Consider the following 19,629-nt stretch of genomic DNA (forward strand, 5'->3'; position numbering starts at 1 on the left):
GTTTGTTTGTCTGTATGTTCACTAGACTAGAGCATTACCAAGTACCCTCTAACAGAACTGGCCAGTAAAGAGTTAGAGGAATAGTCAGCGTTCACCCAAAAATAAACATTCCAACATGTTCAAATTAATTTACCAGTCCGGCTTTTTAATGTAATGTCAGTCGATAGGGACACAAAATTTAAACAAGTGACTTGTGCATTATATTCCATGTCTTTAAAGATACATTAAAGGTTTTTGTGGGAAACAATCTGAAATGTAAGTTAATTTTCAGTGGAAATCTTGATGTCTATTTCATGTTCATGAGTGCAGTGGCACTTGTGTTCACATGGGTACTGCGTTGTTTTTAGCACTAAACTTCTGAGTTGTTTCTCATCAAAACCTATTGTATGTCTTCAGAAGACTTGGAATGTACGCACGAGTCACAGGAATTACTTTTATGTTACTTTTGGGTCTTTAAAGTTGGAATCTGGATGGTGAGTGGAAGACAGATTTAGAATTTGTCTAAAATATCAAGAGGAAAAACAGATGTGCTGGAGTCCATGCTGGCCCAAAATACAGTTTGACAGTACTTCAGTGCTGAGCAGTGAGTATCAGATTTTCAGAATTTATGGTAATGCCATGCAATTTGTTAGATGAAATCATGATCAGCATCAAATCAGGTGTGTGTGTGTGTGTGTGTGTGTGTGTGTGTGTGTGTGTGTGATAAACACAAAAAAGTGTATATTGTACAAAGATAATCTGCAGTCATTACCTTAGGGCGATTTCTGCCTGAGCTACATTCTAAAAATTACTATTGTTGTAGTCAGGTTATATATTGATATTCAGCAGGGACTAAAAACGGTTCGAGGGATGAAAACAAAAAACGAAAATGAACAAAATTCTTTGCAAAACATTCCCAGAAATGAAAACAAAATCAATTTAAATTGTTCCGGAGTGAAAACTTTATTTTAAATGCTGGTAACCAGTTAATAACTGGTTAAAATGTTTTTATTAAACCAAAGACCAAATGGTTTATCATAGTACATTTTCTGAATTACACTACGTCCTGTTGCCCCAAAACATGAGGCTTCTCTTTGTTTTAGTAGAACATAACAAGGCACATTGATTTTGAAGGTTCAGAATCTAGTTTAAGAACCAATGAAAAAGGGAGATCAGTGGTAAAGATGCTGGCTACCACCCCTGGAGCTTGCTAGTTCAAATCCAGGGTGTGCTGAGTGACTCCAGCCAGGTCTCCTAAGCAACCAAATTGGCCCAGTTGCTAGGGAGGGTAGAGTCACATGGGGTAACCTCCTCGTGGTCGCTATAATGGTCACGTGGTGAGTTGTGCGTGGATGGTGTGGTGCGGAGCAGTAATGCGGTCAACAAGCCACTGATAAGATGCATGGGTTGACGGTCTCAGATGCAGAGGTAACTGAGATTTGTCCTCCACCACCCATATTGAGGCGAGTCACTATGCCACCATGAGGACGTAGAGCACATTGTGAATTGGCCATTCCAAATTGGGAGAAAAAGGTGGAGAAAATGTAAAAAAAATAAGAAAGAAAATCAATGTAGAATGTTTTTAGGCAAGTCCAGAATTTTGAGCTTGTTTTTTTTTTTTAAAAAGGTGCCTTGTTTCTCTTGTGAGATGTTTTTTCATAATTATTATTTCGTTGTTGTTGTTGTTGTTGTTGTTGTTGTTGTTGTTGTTTATAAAGGAAAGGAGGCTGCAGATCTCCTGATCCGGAACAAAGAAATACTGTTTCTGCTCATAACGAAACAAAATACTTGTTGTTTTTAGTCCCTGATATTAAGTGATATTTGTTATATAGGCTAATCAGTTTTTCCAGATCTTATCAAATAACGCAGATTTTACTGTCAGTGAAGTGTGTCCACAATTGCAACACAAAAACAAACACCACTATATGAAGCAAAGCTACACGTCATTTTGGCGAAGTGGCAGATCCACTGCCGCGCAAGCATCATCATTGTGATGATGACAGTGTGTCATGTGTGCAGTAGCAGCAGCAGTAACGCTGTAACCTTTTACCCACTTTCATTGCCGCGAGTTCTCACGCTTCCTCAGCTCTATATAAAGCAGCCATAACCGAGGCTACAGTACACACCATCTTTACGGTAAGTGCCTCATTACATTTTGTGTGTTTTGGAGATTTCAATTTCAAACAAAATGAAAACAGTATAACTGCATCGTAAACATGAAATATACAGCAATGTCAGGGCGACAGATTCAACAGGAAGTACGCGCATGTATCAGCCTGATGAATTAAAGCTGTTGTGCTTGTTATACGCATCATATCCGTGATGTCTCATGTTATATTTTATGAATGAATTCCTTTCGGTTACCATTCATATGTAGGGTTTCTCGTTTTGTCAGACCGTGGTCTAAAAATTCTCTCAAGCAACATAGTCATACATATTTAGTTATCAAGCCTAGATGCTAAATTAAAACAATCCAAGTTTGAGTTGGTTTGTTGTCTTTTACATAGTAACTAGGCGTTCATTTCCATGTGTTGTGCGATAGTAACGCTTGAGGCAGTAGTGTTTGCTGGGGGAATACTGAAGTGACCTTTCACCTACTTCCGTGCTCACTGAGATATGTGGGTCACATGAGCTAAGGTGCATGCAAATTACATAACCAATATTCAAAGGTCTGTTTAGGGATACTGTTTGAACTATGCACAAGATATTTAAGACATAATTAGCTGCTTAAAGGTCCACACTAATTGCAGTGGTCACACTTGTTTGAATTACTTTTTTCCTTCCATAATGTAAGGACAATAGTTGCCTTGTAGTCATATGAGGAAGTTTCTTACCATAAGTAAGCATGAAGACACGTTGCTGATTTCTCTCTAGTGATTTGGAAGATGCATCAACAGGCTGTATAGATTGTGACATATGAAACCTTAACATGATTTTGGATTACTTATTTTCTTTTTTTACATCAGGAGGCTTTTTAATCTTGTCCAAACCCACGTTATGTTGTTTTTTGTGTTTTTGTGACATAGTATTCTTGGCACAATTACTCACATTATTTCACAATGGAAACTAAACTGAACAACTATTAATTGCGCATCAGGCAGACATTCCAATCAGTAAATTATCTTCCTTATTTCATGTTGAGGAATGACAATATTTTGACAAATATATATATATATTTTTTTAATCTAGCCCTGACGCTGCCAAGCAGCTAATTATGTATTTTACTGTACATGATTTTACATATAATTCCAAATTTAAATTTAACAGTTTATTATGACATGCTGTTATCATCATTATTGATATTTAGATGCCAGAATTACACATTTGAGGTGTGCATACTGACTGACGTATCAGTTGACTTTGGATTGTTGCTGTGATGGACTCATGAGTCTGTGCATATCAGGGGCATAACTGGAGGGAGGGCAGAATGGGCAGCTGCCCTAGGGCCCGTTGTGAGAGGGGGACCTCAATGGTCAACCTAAAGAAACCATAAAAATGACAGAGGGGTAATGAAAAATGACCAAGGCCCCCAAGCTGGGGGCCCGAAAGTTTCTTTGCACTGGGGTGCGCAAGATCTAAGTTACACCACTGGTTCATATGGTATAGTTTAGGCTATGGAAAATGTACACAAGGTAGCCTAGAGGTTTCTATTAAATCTGACAAGTAATAATCTTCTTAGTCCTGCAAGAAGGGTTGGAGAAGTGCAGCGTTCAGTGAAGTCTTAGTCATAGTATGAGTAATGTGGCAGTGCTATAGTCCTCAAATCACTAAGACACAGATTAGCTTTTAATTTGGTTACTTTAATGCAATTATATTTGTATTGTACCTTTATGAAAGGTATGCACCTTGACAGTCATTTAGATCTAGATGTCATTATTGTTATGTTCCAAGGTAGTTACTAATCATTCATCTTGGGCTAACACAGCTTTTAGGCTGCAGCATAAATGTAGCACAAATGTAGCACAACTTTTGCACCAACAGCACAACAAATTGCCACTGACCAAGTTAGAGTTAAAAGCTAAGTAAGTTCAGTGGAGAAAATTTACCTTTACATCCAATTAGATCCAACGACTGTATGGCAAAAAAAAGAAAAGAATCCAGAACAATCAGAATGCATTCAATCACCTGCAGTGAAGAAGACCTTGCTACAGTCATTTTTATGTCAAGATTTATTAAATAAAAGAATGCAACAACCAAAAGTGATTCTAAAGCCTTGACACTGAATCAGTTTTGCAGTTGTGTTGTGATCACAGTCTGTTGTTTAAATATCATACCTGCATCATTTCGAACAAAATGCTGCAGTTCATTCAGTTGTGGTGACTCATCCATTTACTGGGTGAAAGGTGAGGTGAAGAGGTGTGGTTGATATAAATGAACTTCTAAACAACTTGAAAACTTTTTATGTGTCCTCAGACTAGCAAGCACATTGCTTCAGTAACTCAGCACCAGGATGCTATCCAATCTTACTCGCTGGGTGTCCAGAGGTGCGCTCCAGGCACTGAAGGGGGCAACCAGTCGGCCTCAGCTGGTCAAGACTCCTCATATTGGGAATCAGACACTGGCAGCGACGCCTCTGCCCTTCAATGGGGGTAGTCCAGGAGTAAGGCTGGCCAGAGCGCTGGAGCAGGATAGGCTACTGCAGATCAGCTGGGATGATGGGACCTGTAGTTTGTATCCATTCACCTGGCTGAGGGATAACTGCCAATGTCCTTCCTGCATGCTGCAGTCAGCGCAGGCACGCAGCCTGCTCCTTTCAGATTTGGATGTGCACACCGGGATGGACCAAGTGCAGCTGATGGACAATAAGGTTGGTCTTGATAAGCAAAGCTTAGGCCTTATTTGACTTGAATAACCCCAGGTTAAATGTTAACACATGAAGCATATTTTTAGGTTAACTGTGTGTGTGCTGGTGACCTTATGCTGATCTTTCCAGCAGGGTTTACATCAAAGCCATTGTCCAATAGTCCTTAATAAACCTGTTTGTCTGAAACTCATTGTAGGTGTCCATTACTTGGCCAGATCAGCATAGTAGTGAATTTGAGCCAGAATGGCTGAAGAAAAGGTGCTTTTCTTCTGAGGCAAGACAGGCTCTCCAAGAGGAATTCTTCCTTAATGGTAAGTTCATTCTTTTTGTCTTCAATGCTATAATATTTGTTTTATCTCTTTGTCTGGTGTCTCTTTTTTTTTTACCTCTATGCACCGGAGTGTTTCTCTTTGTTAGTAAATGCCAAACATCTGTAATGCTGTCTGGATGTTCAGAGCTGCTTTTATCCTTTTATACTTTGATTGCTCCTTGCATCTAGATAACCTCAGATATGTAGATATGTATCTCTTTGCATTCTGATAGCCTCAGATATGCAGGTTATGTAGCTTTTCCTCTAACTCTTTTATATATATATATATATATATATATATATATGTATGTGTGTGTGTGTGTATATATATATATACAGTATTTTGCATAAATGTTGCCTAAAAAGGTTCTTTACAATTGTTTGCCTATTTGAGGTATCTAGTATTCACCTCTACTTGTTGTAACTTTGTTTTAGGATTTTGATTTTTCAGTGTGAACGTTTGTCCATTAGCTGTCTCTCAGTAAACATTCGGTCCGAATGGCCCCTAATTAATAGCTAGGAGTCTATATTTAAATTCTAAAGCACAAGTTGTAATTTAAAGCACTTTTGGGGGGGCTCTGTTGTAAATTTTGGGCCAGTTGAATTATCTAACTCAGGGCTAGTTTTCAGGAGTTTCTACTTCACTGTGTTGTCAGTTCAGCAGCAGAAGAGGTTTGTCTATATGACGTGCTGGAACATGCTCCTCATGTTCCTCTTCTTTCTGGATTAAGTCAAGACTTACTAGGGAGGACCTCTTTGAAATCCCTTAATCCTTAAAAAAAAGGCAGCATGGAAATCTCCAGGGTTGAGGAGGTTTTTGTCATCTGTTTACAAATGTGTTATAGGGACTTTGTACAACAATATCTTTATTAAAACACATCTTGAAGAGGAATAACTCATTTGTTTGATGCTTTCAGTTTCATTTTTAAAGTGAAGGCTATTAATGGCTTTTATTTTTATTTATTTTTTGCTTTAGACCACATTTTATATATATATATATATATATATATATATATATATATATATATATATATATATATATAAGTTTAAATGTACTTATGTAGGCTAATGTTATTAGGAATTATTTAAATATGTCTGTTTCAAATGTGATCTGGACAGCAGTTACCTTTTCAGTGTACAATATCCCCCAGAATTGTCCATGAGTGGAAAGTCTTTCCTGCCACATGGAATAAAGATTTTAGGCAATTTGAGAAGATTGAGTTATTGTGCTTATACTAAACTTGAGGGATGCCGTGGTTACAGCAGACTGAACATTGTGTCTGCCAGAACAAGCATCCTGCTTATATACAGCATAAAGTACAGGTTTCACAAACATAGTCTCAGGACAACTTGTAATGATTTGTATGAGATTTGCAATTTTATATCGTGCAATTTGGCTTTCTTACATTTATTCCCATGCAAACCAACCAGAACAACCTATCAACAAATAGAATTTTAAATCGATACAATACAGGCATCAAATTTGAGCTATGTCTGTGAAACTTTTTGCTTCTCATTCCATACTTATTTAGGCAAAAAACAAATGAAAAATGTCTGCCTATAACCTGTAATACACTTCCCTTGTCTTTTTCCAAACTTGATGTTTTCTTTCTTTCATTTTCCTATTAAAATCAAGTTTAGGTTAAGGGTTCATTGTTCATTGGTTCCTTTATTTTTCTCTTTGGGAGTAAACTCATCTTGTACTATTAGTGTAGCTTGTCGTGAGACTGGGTTGGTTTCTCTCCATACTGATGCGAATGATGTGTAAATGTTTGAGATTTTCAGATTGTGTGGTATTCGAATTTAGCTCATCCTTTAATTTGACTAAAGTTTTACTGTTTCTTTCTGAGGTGAAATTATGCTGATATTTTGTGTTAGGGCACAGAGACACAAAAGGCTTCCTCTTGTGTCCCATAAAGCTGTTAAAGACAACAATACATATCCAGGGTTTTAACCATTGACTACAAAGTCTCTATTTGAGGTTTAAAACACACTCATTCAGTCCCTACAAGGCTCACATGTGTTTAACAAAGCTCCTTAACAGGCACATCATCAGAAGGTTCTGCCCCTTGTTTAAAGACTTCCCCTATAAACTCACTTGAAGCTGTCTGCAAGAGGACTTTAAAGCACTCACCTTATATGCTATTATACATCTGTTTCTGACAATAATGTGCCAATAGCCATTTTGTTGAGTCAACATCTCCATATTCTTGACTGAGGACCAAGTATAGGGCCCATGACAGTTGCTAAATTGGGTAACACTTTTCAGTAATTTTCATTTGTTGACATTAGTTAACAACATTAGTTAACATGAACTAACAATGAACAATACGTATTAAGTTTTTATTAGTCTTAGTTAATGTTAATTACAACATATACTAATACATTTTTAAATCAAATGTATTATTAGTTAACATTTGTTATGCACAATGAACTAACATGAACTAAAAATGAACAATTATATTTTTATTAACTAACATTAGCTAATATTAACAAATGCTTTGTTGTTTGTTCATGATACCTAATGTAATAACTAATGTTAATGAATGGATCCTTATTGTAAAGTGTTACCGTAAATTGACATTACTTGAGAGGCTTGAGAAAAAGAGAGACATGCTGATTATTATTAAGATAATAAAGCCCTCGGCTGATTGTTTACAGTCTTTAAAAACTCCATGAAATCAAAATAAATGTTTTTGGGCTTTTAGTCCATGTCTATTTACTTTGAGGCCAACTTTGATTTATTACTCTTAAAAGCCTTTAGGTACATTTAAAGTTTACAATCTTACTCTTTATGGAAAATGCACCAAGAATATTGATGACTTATTTTGCACGACACATATTTGTGTCCAATCCAGCCTGATCTCAGAATGATGAATATCAAATATCAAAATGATGTGACCATGGCAACAGTTTTGCCAAATGAAAGTGCATGCTTAATTACACATTTTGCTGCAGTTTCCGAATGAAATGTCCAGTGAGGGGCGCCAAAAGCAAGTGTCATAATGTCATAATAAGGTGTCATAATCTAAACTTTAACCTAAATCTAACCAATAGAGTCATAAAAGCAAATGAGAGGTTAACAAAACGGACATCCTTTCCCTAAACCAATATTTAAACCTAACCAATAGTGTCCTTATAGCAAATGCAAAATGCAAAACACATTTTCTGAAGCAACCACATGATTTCATGTTGCTTCTATGACACATTTGTCTCATGTGTCAGCTGGTGTGCTTGACTGGTCTTAAACGGCGCACTTCAGAGTTCAAAGTCCAACGCTCTCTGGTGAGCTACAGTACCTTGCAAGATAACCTTACAATAACATTGGAATAAGTGTGTAAATGTAGGTGGGTCTGTAATACAAGCATTAGCTAATCTGCTTTAGAGTACAAGTGTTTCAATATCATAACAGCAGTGTGTGAATAATAGAGTGAAAAATACTAACAAAGTGTTTTTAAAGTCATAATCAGCCATTGCACTCATGACTTTTGTGAAAGTGAATAAAACACAGTTGTTGTAGCGCCTCTAGTGTTAATTTCAGCAGAAATCTGTGGTGAAATGTAAAACATAGTTAAAGAGGCGTTCATTCTATGAGATTAGGTATCTTCCAATTAAATACTCCCTAGAATAAAAATATCCCTCTTCCTATATTACCGCCCTCAACCAACTAGCATATAGATAATCATGCATCATGGCTGTGACGTGACTAAAGCTTTTTGGCCATTAAAAAACATAAATCCTTCTTTACTTGAGTATATACTGTAGCTTAAATTGGGATTTTTTCATATCCCAGTGCACTGATTCACTGAGTGTCGAGTTTACAAGAGGGCACAACTGTGCTTAATTTAGTTTACACATCATGCATGTCATGACATCATGGTCTTTCAGAGTACCAAGACATAAACTGTTCCTTTCTAGACTCAAAAAGAGAATAACCGTCACATTGCTGCTTTAAAAAAACAGATGAAAAACAGTTCACCCTACACACACTGAAAAAGACCACACTGGCACAGACCAAAATATCCAGATTACTTCAATAACAGTCAAAGTACTAAATTTAAAACCCAGTTTTTCCAAAGAGGTTGATAAAAAAAATGACTTGACTCAATGGAGTTTTTTATTTACTGGGGAAGCTTATGAGCACAGCGCAGAATACAAAGTACACTCTGCACATGCAAATTCAGTTATGCAAATCATGTAAATTAAATAATTTAAAGCAAACTTTTTCCACAATCCATTAGAGAAAAAAATTCCATAAGTGATTTGCACTCTCTTTATGAGCTAATGTCTGTCCTGAGCTTGGTGATCTCTACAGTGTGCTCAAGAGTTTTCAGTAGGGACTCTGTTGACAGAGTTTGACTGGATGTATCCGACTGCCAGAAGCTACAGCTTCACATTTCCATATCTGGAAAACTTACAAAAGCAATGAAGGACACTGATTAAGAACACACTATCTGACACCTTTTTTTCCTATGTGCATTTGTATGCATAAATAAATATGTGTTTTTATGGAAATGTCTGCAGAGGATAGAACGAAGACATGACATACTGTTAACATCTGCTTGGATGTGAGGGCAGAGTGCGCCCTGCTGGGAAACCCTTGTGTGTCAGTGAGAGACAGAATATTGAGGATTGCATTACTGACCTAGACTAAGTGAACCACTTCACCCCGGGCCCAGGGCCCAGCTCTCTCTCCGACTAACTCATTCACCCCCAACCATTTTTTTTTTATGATTATTATTAACATGTTTCAGTCTGTTCCAGTTCTTCTGTCTCTCTGCTTTACTTTTCTCTTAGCTTCATAATCCCTTCACTTCCCTGCCTACTTGTGGGCAGTATTGGGTAGATTACTTCTGAAATGTAATTTTTGTACTGATTACTACTTACACAACTAAAATAGGTTTGCTGTACAATGCAGGTTTTGATAAATATAATTTTAACTGTAGTAAGTACCAATTTCACTGCATTCATTAAACATTAGTAAACATGAAATCAAACAATAGTTTGCTTTTTATTATATTCTTTATTCTTTTTCAAGGTGCAATCAGACTCTATTTGTGCTCATACTCCTCATCACCATGGAAATCATGGGTGTATTTTTCAGCTGTGGTTGAATAAATTGTAGAGGTCCTTTTCCTTTCCAAGCAAACAGAGAATGCTGAGTTGACATTGTGGCTCTCAGGGTCTGGATTATGGAATGGAACAATCTCTTTATATCCCATTGAGGTGTGATTGTCAAGGATATTATAACTCTGATATAAATCTGCTGGGGGAGGCGTTTAAAGGTACATTTAAATATGAGGATGCTCAAGGCTACATGTAAACCATTAACTAATATGACAGTTAAATGTGTTAGCAATGACTTCATGCCTCATTCAATGAGTAGAATTCACACAAGATCAGAAAAAGAAGCTGTTTTATCTCCTCAACAGTTATTTAAATATAAAATATATGCTGGGGACCTGGGTAGTTCAGTGAGTAAAGGCACTGACTACCACCCCTGGAGTCACAAGTTTGAATCCAGGGTGTGCTGAGTGACTCCAACCAGGTCCAACCAAATTGGCCTGGTTGCTAGGGAGGATAGTCACATGGGGTAATCTACTTGTGGTCGCTATAATGTGTGGTTCTCGCTCTCGGAGGGGCACGTGATGAGTTGTGCGTGAATGCCATGGAGAATAGCATGGGCCTTCACACACGCTACGTGATAAGATGCGTGGATTGATGGTCTCAGACACAGAGGCAACTGAGATTCGTCCTCTGCCACCCGGATTGAGGCGAGTCACTATGCCACCACAAGGACCTAGAGAAAATTAATTGAGAAAAGCTGAATAATGAGCAGGGGTAAAAATTATTTCGTAGAGGTCAAAGAAGCTATTTATAATGCTTAGTTATACATGCACATACACATGTACACTTCTCTAGAGGCCGTCTGTGCAAATAGAACAAGAAACAGATTTTTTCCAGTAGTGTTCCAGTTCAGTTGCTGGCCCTCACACAGTGTTCTGACCAATATGTTCTGGCATCAGCCACACACACACACAGAGAGAGAGAGAGAGAGAGCGCGCAAGTGAGAGAGAGAATCCTTCATTATGTAAAAACCGTTAGGAACGGATAGACATACATTTCTGTCATGTGTTATTTGAGTAAGATTATTTGTAAAGTAATTTTTTTTTCTGCTTAGCAATACAAGGAAGTTTTTATTTTATTTTATTTTCTCCCCAATTTGGAATGGCCAATTCCCAATGCGCTCAAAGTCCTCATGTTGGTGTAGTGACTCGTCTCAATCCGGGTGGCTGAGGATGAATCTCAGTTGCCCCCGTGTCTGAAACCGTCAATCCGCGCATCTTATCACTTGGCTTGTTGAGCTCGTTACCACGGAGACATAGCGCGTGTGGAGACTTCATGCTATTCTCCACAGCATCCACGCACAACTCACCACTCGCCACTTGCCCCACCGAGAGCGAGAACCACATTTTAGCGACCACAAGGAGGTTACCCCATGTGACTCTACCCTCCCTAGCAACCGGGCCAATTTGAAACCTGGCTGGAGTCACTCAGCACGCCCTGGATTCGAACTAGTAACTCCAGGGTTGGTAGTCAGCGTCAATACTCACTGAACTACCCACGCGCCTAATACAAGGATTGTAAATAAAAATAGTTATTCTATTATATGTAATTTTTCTTTGTCTCTGTTTTGATACATTGCCAATATTGTATGCAAAACAATCTTGCCAATTAAGTACTTACATTTAAAAAATGACAAAACAGATTATATTTTTATTATCTATTATTCATTTGAATTCATCCATATACAAATTATCTTTATATATATATATATATATATATATATATATATATATATATATATATATATTATTTTTGTATTTTGTTTTCTTCAAAAATGCAACCCACCAATCATCACAACAAAAATTAAGGTTTAATAAAAGTTGGTTACTATTGAAAAGTTTGATACCTATGGGAAAAGATATACTAAAACATTTTGTCCTTGTTGATTAAATCAAGTTGTTGTTTTTTTTTCCAAAGAAGTGAACTTCTGTCACTTCTGGTTGGCAGAAGGAGAGTGTGAAGGGGAAGATCTGTTTCTGTTATCAGCCTCATGGTTTGCTCAGTTTGAGCCAGCAAATCAGGGAGCTCAGAGCTGAACTGATAAGTCCTATCGAGTTCCTATCGATACTTATTTAAAGGCAGAGAGAGAGAGACAGAGAGAGAGAGAGAGAGAGAGAGAGTTGCATATTTAGATGGCAAATTTTTTTTCCCTCTCTTTGATTAATGATCATTACATTGAACATCCTTACACAGTATGGACCACTGTGAGCCACAATTATTCAATAGTTTTTTTATTTGTGCTTTTTATGTAACTTGCTGCTGGAGTTGTACTGGAACTAGCCCAGTCTAAGTGGCTGATTTCCATAAATTAGAAAATGAAACAGTTGTGATGAACAAGTACATTAATATTCTTTAAGTCTATAAATGCAACCCTAGAAGTGTGTAATGTTTGCATATGCATATTTATGTTTCAGAGCGTGAATACTGGGATTCTGGTCTGCAGATCCCAACAGCAGATTTCGAGGAGGTTTTGCATGATGATAAGGCTGCACTGGCCTGGCTTGAGGCTCTGAGACGCATTGGCGTTGTCTACCTGAGGGGAGCGCCAGTGGAGCAGGGCCAAGTGGCCAGACTGAGCCAGAGAATTGGCTATCTCCGGCTCACCTTTTATGGGTATTGTAACTTTGGCTTCATGCTTTTATACATAACTAAAGTGACTTAACATTTTGTTCCCTGAACATTGAGACAAATTGGAATAACAGTAATTCTCATTCTGCAGACATAGAAACATAGCAAGATATCACATAATGAGAGAAAAATTCGTAATTATCTCCATTTGAAAATCTCGTAATGGCGAACTGTTTTTATTGTGCAAAATTAATGCATAAATATTTAGTGCATCACTGGAAACAGGGAAGAATGGAAGTGAGAAAGATAGATGGTCCTCGAAAATACTGTCCCAGAATTTTCAACAAAATTATTTAGAGCCTTTGTGTGTCTGACATTTTTTTTTTTTTCAAAGCTGGCATTTATGTCATTGGGCTGCCATTCCCACTCCTTTCAATCAACAAACAAAGAAGACAAATAACCTACTGCAAAGAGCACAAAACCATCTGTCATGGAAAATCTTAATATGGTCTAATGAGTCAACTTCCATCCAAATATCTCCATCTGGCCAGGTTTACATGTGAAGAAAATACAAAATCCCTCAACCCACAATGTCTATTGAAAATATGGTCGGTTATCCGTAGAAGTATGGGCACCCAACTCATGGAAGTCATTAGATCTGATGATTGCTCTGCACGATTGTATAAAGACCAAGGAATACAAGGCGATTTTAAAGGACCAGGTGCATCCTATGGCGCAATCACAGTTCTCTCATGATGTTTCCATATTCCAAAGATGATAAAATGATCCCGTTCATACTACTAGATTAAATATACTTCAAACTGTTTTCATGAATACCAGAACTATATGTCATTGAACCTTGGGACGTTTTGGAGCACATAATGTCAGTGTTATTTTAGAAATAAGAAGATTCTTCTTATGAAATAGTGCAGCTGCCCTTTACAAATACAGTAGTTCAAGACTTGATAGGCTGCATTTAAAAAAAGACTGAAGCTATTTTAAAAGCAAGGAGTGACTCTTGTCATTTTCCTTAATACTGATGTGATGTTAGGTATTTCAGTTATTTTGTGTATCCCTGTGCTTATATTTGAGAAGAATAATGATTGACATTTAACCTTTATTTTTAGATGTTATGTCATCTTTCTATTTCGGCCAAAAACATCTTGGCTTTTGAGAGTAAAGCCGTGTAAAATTGTAATGTAATCGTGAACATCACTGTATAATTTGATTAAAGGATTTCATGCTGTAACTGTTGCCCAACAATCAGAACAATGTTACCCTCTCAGAAAACCACGTCTGACATCCATTAAAATGAATGAGAAATTATGTGAAGTTTTGCTTTACTTGTCCCATTACTCTAGGTTCACTGGAAGATCATTAGTGAGCGGAAAAGCCTTATAAGAATCAAGAACAATATGAATTTGGATAAATTTTCTTGTTAGACACCAAAACCCTTGACAAGAACATGCAGAAAGCACTTTTTTAAAAAGAACAATAAGAACCTTCAAAATTAAGATGAAGATAAACAGATGAGACAGAGCAGAGACGGTCATGCAGTGAGCTCCTAGCTGTAATCACAAAGCCATGCAAGTGAACTCCCTGTCAGCTGACACCTGTTAAGTAACAGGCTAAAAGCTATTTAACACATTGAGAGCCCCAGGAGCCCACAGAGCAGCTTCACCTGACCCAAACTGGAACAAAAAGCATTGCATCTTCCAAATCAGGATTTATTAGGTTGGATTTTACTGGCCATGGACTAGCTAACATGTTTAGAGCTATCTCATTGCAGTCTCATTGAGACCATAATCTGCCCTATTTCCTTTTCAAAAGCAATGAATAGAAACAAACAACTCTTTTTTCCCCCTTTTTATTGTCATCTGTTAAACTCTAAAATTCATGTGTTGAATGTTCTGAAGGGGGTTGATCAAGAATTAATTTCTATGTTAATTTCTCTTCACCACTATTCTCACTATTCTTCACACTATGCTCTCAGTGTTGCCATAACAAAAATATCTGTTTTGTTCATTGCAGTGATTCCTTAGTCTTTAAATTTATTCTCAAGACTGTAAGAAATCATGGAAGCATTTTACAGCTGCGGTTTCCTACAATAAATACATAGAAAGATGCTGTAAAACTTTACAAGCCCACGATCACCTGTTCTGATCCATCGACCCCTCTGTGCTTCCACAGACACACGTGGCAAGTGCAGGACAAGCCTATGGCTAACAATGTAGCGTACACTTCTGGTAAACTGAGCTTGCACACAGACTACCCTGCTCTGCACTATCCACCTGGGGTGAGTTTACTAGTCTATTTATAAAGTTTGTTTTGCTTTGTGGTAATGAAAGCACAGACATACATCACACACGCACACAGCACATGGACAGAGGATTGTTAATGTAACAGTTGGCTGTGTGTGTTTGTGTGTGTGTGTAGGTGCAGTTCCTGCATTGTATCCGTCAGGCTGACCAGGGTGGTGAGAGTGAGGTGGTTGATGGGTTTCACATGGCAGAGCTGCTCAGGAGGGAGAATCCGGAGGCATTTAACATCCTCTCCTCTCTTAGGGTGGACTTCACAGACAGTGGTGCTGACTACTGCGACTTCAGCGTGCAGTCCAAAAACCACATCATAGAGTAAGATACACTGGGACTATGACATGCATACAGACACACGCTGTATTAATGCTGTGTTTTACCAAAAATAATGCAATATATTAACTTTGTCATATCTAATCATCATCAAAATCAACTATCGATATCTGCAGTATTTGCCTCCAGGATTGATTTTCCAGGGAATTATTTGAATCACGTAAAATTTTTTGAATCATATTTTTGAATCACGTAAAAACAAACAGTGGATTGTATATTTATGCCAAAAACTTCAATTGAAAAATCAGTTAAACCAAAGACAATTTAGCAGAGACGGGCCACTTCTATTCAAATGAATGGGAGAAATTGGAATGCCCAACCAAGAGGCTCTAGCGCCCAATGGTCAACGGATTTAGAAAGGAAGTCCCACCTTACAGGTAAAAGAGCCAATCACCTTTTAGATCTCGCTAACGCACATGCACATTAGCTATACAAGCCAGGACAATTGCATGTTTTAGCATAATATGAGGTAAAGAAGCACAATTTATGATCCAATTATCACATTTTATTGTAGATTTATTTGCTGATTTTATTGCTTGAAACATGTTCTTTGATTGTAATCTTGACCAACTGTTTAGGAGATTTTGGTCTTTTCCCATTCAAGTTGATAGGAGATGCAGTGTCATGTCTGGAAATAGCCTTAAATAGTCTCCCGAGAGCATTCCAAAAATGGCTGACGGTGGACTGACCTGCTAGAAAGACTTTGGTTAAACTAAATAAATAAAAAAATAATTAAAATGTGATTTTAACATTTCTCAGTCTGAACAATCAAGGCTGTAAACTATGAAATCAATATCAAATGAAAATGTTTTTTTCTGTAAATAATGCATAAGATATCATAAAACACTAAATTTTGTTGTAAAGTGTTGTTGGGTGTTTTCCTAATCATTTAATCACCCTCATGCTCCACTTGTGTATGACTTTCTTCTGCAGAAAACAAATGAAGATGTTTAGAAGAATATTTCATCTCTGTAGGTCTATACAATGCAAGTGGGATGGCAAATTATGAAAGAATTATTAAAGAATTATTCCTTTAATATTAGTGCCACATTTAACCAAACTAAAAAAACAGATATCTGACAGCTGCAGGTCACTAAGAATAGTCCCTTTTTTATGAGGGGCATTTTGGCCTCAACCTCTGGTCAGTTTCTGACCCTGCAAACTAGACCTAAACAATGCACTAAAGGGCGCCATCTGCCAGTCATTAGGGAAACTGAAACTTGTAATACACAGCTCTAGTTTTTAATACAGACTTGTTTTTATTGCACAGTGTGGACTCTGAGGGTCGAGTTGTGAGGATCAACTATAACAATGCCACACGAGACTCCGTGCTGGATCTGCCTGTGCACCAGGTTCAGCCCTTCTACTCCTCACTAAAGGCCTTTGTGGATCTGCTCAACAGGCCTGAGAACGTGTTCACATACAGAATGGAACCAGGTCAGTCTGGTCAGGAATATCCACTGGAGCACAATGTCAGAGTTCATCTCTTTACCAATTCACATTAATGCCAATATACAGCTTAATATAGCTCATTGCATGAAAGACATCGAATAAGGTTTATCTCTACATTTAAAATGCTTTGGAATTGAATGGGACAGAATATGTAAATGATTACTGGCAGATTTAATGAATGTCTGCTTCTTCCTGATCCCCAGGGCCCCTTTTTATTTTTAAGGCCAGGATTTTCAAAGCATTATGTTCACAGAAATGTTCACTTAATTGAAGTCTATTAAATACCTTAATAGAAACATACAGTATAATTGCACTCAAACAAACAGATCAGTATTTTAACACCAATAAAGTTGCACACTTTGAGTTGGTGTCAAGTCTTCTGTTGCCAGTTCGAATAAATTATTGGGTCAAGTTCATCATTTAAACTAAGTCCACATGCAATGGGCAAACAGAACACAGTATCAAGTCTTTTTACTTAACCAAACTTGAAAAGCATTTACACTATTTGCATGTGTAAATAAACAAGCTGGTTGTTCATTTAAACTCTTTTGCTCTGCGCAGGTGACTTGGTGACCTTTGATAACTGGCGTCTGTTGCATGGCCGAAGGAGCTACCTATCACAAGGTCAGAGCTTCAGACATCTGGAAGGAGCATATCTGGACTGGGACGAGGTCATGTCCCGTCTCAGGATCCTCCGCAAGGCTGTCCATGGAGACAGCTAGACCGTCCCCTGCAGTGAGAGTGACTGATAGAACGCAAAAGTTATATCTGATCAGTCCTCTGGTTTTGGGCTATTGTTGCTTTATGGGAACTTGAACAACTTTTCACCTCAGACATCTTCAGATCGTAGAAGGGAAATGTTCTGTCGAGGCATTTAAATTTTGCCAAGTAGATAATCGGTCTTTTGGTAGTTTATAAATGCTAGTATTTTGGCTTTTTGCTGATAGAAAGGCTAGCTCTTTCTTGCACTTGTCTGTTAATAACTAATATATATATATATATATATATATATATATATATATATATATATATATATATATATATATATATATATATTTTTTTTTATTTGCATTGACCTATCACTGTTATCTTAGATATAAGGGACAGTTTGCCGGGGATGATTTAAATATAGTAGTCTTAATATATTAATGTAGAACTTCTGGTGGCATTGATATTTCATTCAGAATGAAAGGTTTATTAGCCTATGTGTGGATTAATGCCCAAAGTATTGTGGTTGTTTGAACAAGGGGTTTATTTTGTTTTCATTATGCATGCAGTCCGCTGAAACAGTGTCATTTCTAATGGCACAATTCAAGGTTTAGTTTGTGATGTTTATCAGGAAAGATCATATTGTTCCCCTTAGCTTGTATGTCATATGGTATCCACAGATCAAAAAAGTTTTAGCCATTTGGTTATTGGAAACCTGTGTTTGGGTATGTCTGGACCACCATTCTTTCTTGTATGTATGAGTTATTTTAATATGTAGTTTTTCCCATGTATTCTCATTTTGCACTCAATTTTAGTGCAGGTTTTAATGAACCGTATTACACTTACACTTAGTAGCCCAGACAGTAATGAATCACTAAGTCTTGCAAACAAGAGTTTGTTTGGCACTCAAGTGATTTGCTGTTGTCCAAAACATAAAGTGGATTTGTTTTTGAGCAAATATTAATGCTTTCCTTTTTCATTCAACAACCAATCTATTTTGATATAGGGAGACAGGGTACTCCTAGGATACTAGTAGACATTAAGCAAATGAACAGTAAGGCTTTAAAGCTGAAGTGTGTGACTTTTTCGATGTTAAAATACTTAGTATCATAGATTACTGTAATATGCAGGAACAACTATAATTAGGCCATTCATTGGTTAATTGTCTCTACAACTGTAAACACTGTCTCTGGTGCTATGAAAATTCCTGTTTTCTTGAGCGATCTCTCTAGCCCTACACAGTAACATAGACTTGACCAATGGCATGAGTTGGGGGGCGGGACCATCTGTTTGGCCGATCAATGGTTGACGAAGTGTATTCAGAAAGCTGTTTTGAAAATAATATTTATTTTTGGAATTCTGTTTATGTGGTGCAGAAATTACACACTTCAGCTTTAAGTATGTGAGCTTTTTTAAAGGAAAAAAATGGCCAATTTGTACAAATGCAGTAACAATGCAAATATAGCACATGTAGCTGAACAGGTAGCTTTGGCCTATATCAAGTATATAAGCTACACCAGCTATAGCTTCATATTTTTGTACGGACAACGTTGATATTTTAACCGCTCAGGATTATGGCCACCTGCATTCGGCTTTTGCTGGGCTTGCACTTAAAGATGCTATATTGTCAAATCTTTAAACAGCTTTTATAAAAAAAAATGCTGTGTGAGTTTTGTAATGTATTGGCAGGATTCTGAGATGTTTTTATTTTCGAAGACATTAAAAGACGATAATGAAATCCTCGTATGACATTCTTTTTCATTCTGTGCATGAGAAATGTGGTTATAAATCTGCTGGTTATTCTGGCTGCCCTTGTCAGAAATTAAATCAGGGCTCCGGATATTTAATCAACATGACGTAGGAGCAATAATACCCCTGTAGACAGTGATTACTCTGTCTCAAATCTGTGACAGTATGAGCTATAAAATCTAGCATAGAGATTTTGGGTAACACTTTACAATAAGGTTTCATTTGTTAACATAAACGAACAATAAACAATTATAATTGTTTTTTATAAACTAACATTTACAAAG

The 19,629-nt window shown here is 37.2% G+C and overlaps 1 protein-coding gene across 1 annotated transcript; it reads left to right on the forward strand.

The window, feature by feature from the left end:
• Nucleotides 1-1,987: 1,987 nt before the first annotated feature.
• Nucleotides 1,988-17,858, forward strand: bbox1 (butyrobetaine (gamma), 2-oxoglutarate dioxygenase (gamma-butyrobetaine hydroxylase) 1). The gene is made up of 8 exons (XM_052134404.1): nucleotides 1,988-2,115; nucleotides 4,393-4,786; nucleotides 4,980-5,094; nucleotides 12,635-12,833; nucleotides 14,979-15,084; nucleotides 15,225-15,421; nucleotides 16,707-16,873; nucleotides 17,450-17,858. Exons 2-8 carry the CDS (start codon nucleotides 4,430-4,432, stop codon nucleotides 17,608-17,610), a joined length of 1,302 nt encoding a protein of 433 aa, XP_051990364.1. The 5' UTR covers nucleotides 1,988-2,115; nucleotides 4,393-4,429; the 3' UTR covers nucleotides 17,611-17,858.
• The last annotated feature ends 1,771 nt before the right edge of the window (nucleotides 17,859-19,629 follow it).

The sequence above is a fragment of the Xyrauchen texanus genome, chromosome 1, assembly GCF_025860055.1.
Source record: "Xyrauchen texanus isolate HMW12.3.18 chromosome 1, RBS_HiC_50CHRs, whole genome shotgun sequence".
Taxonomy (NCBI): Eukaryota; Metazoa; Chordata; class Actinopteri; order Cypriniformes; family Catostomidae; genus Xyrauchen; species Xyrauchen texanus.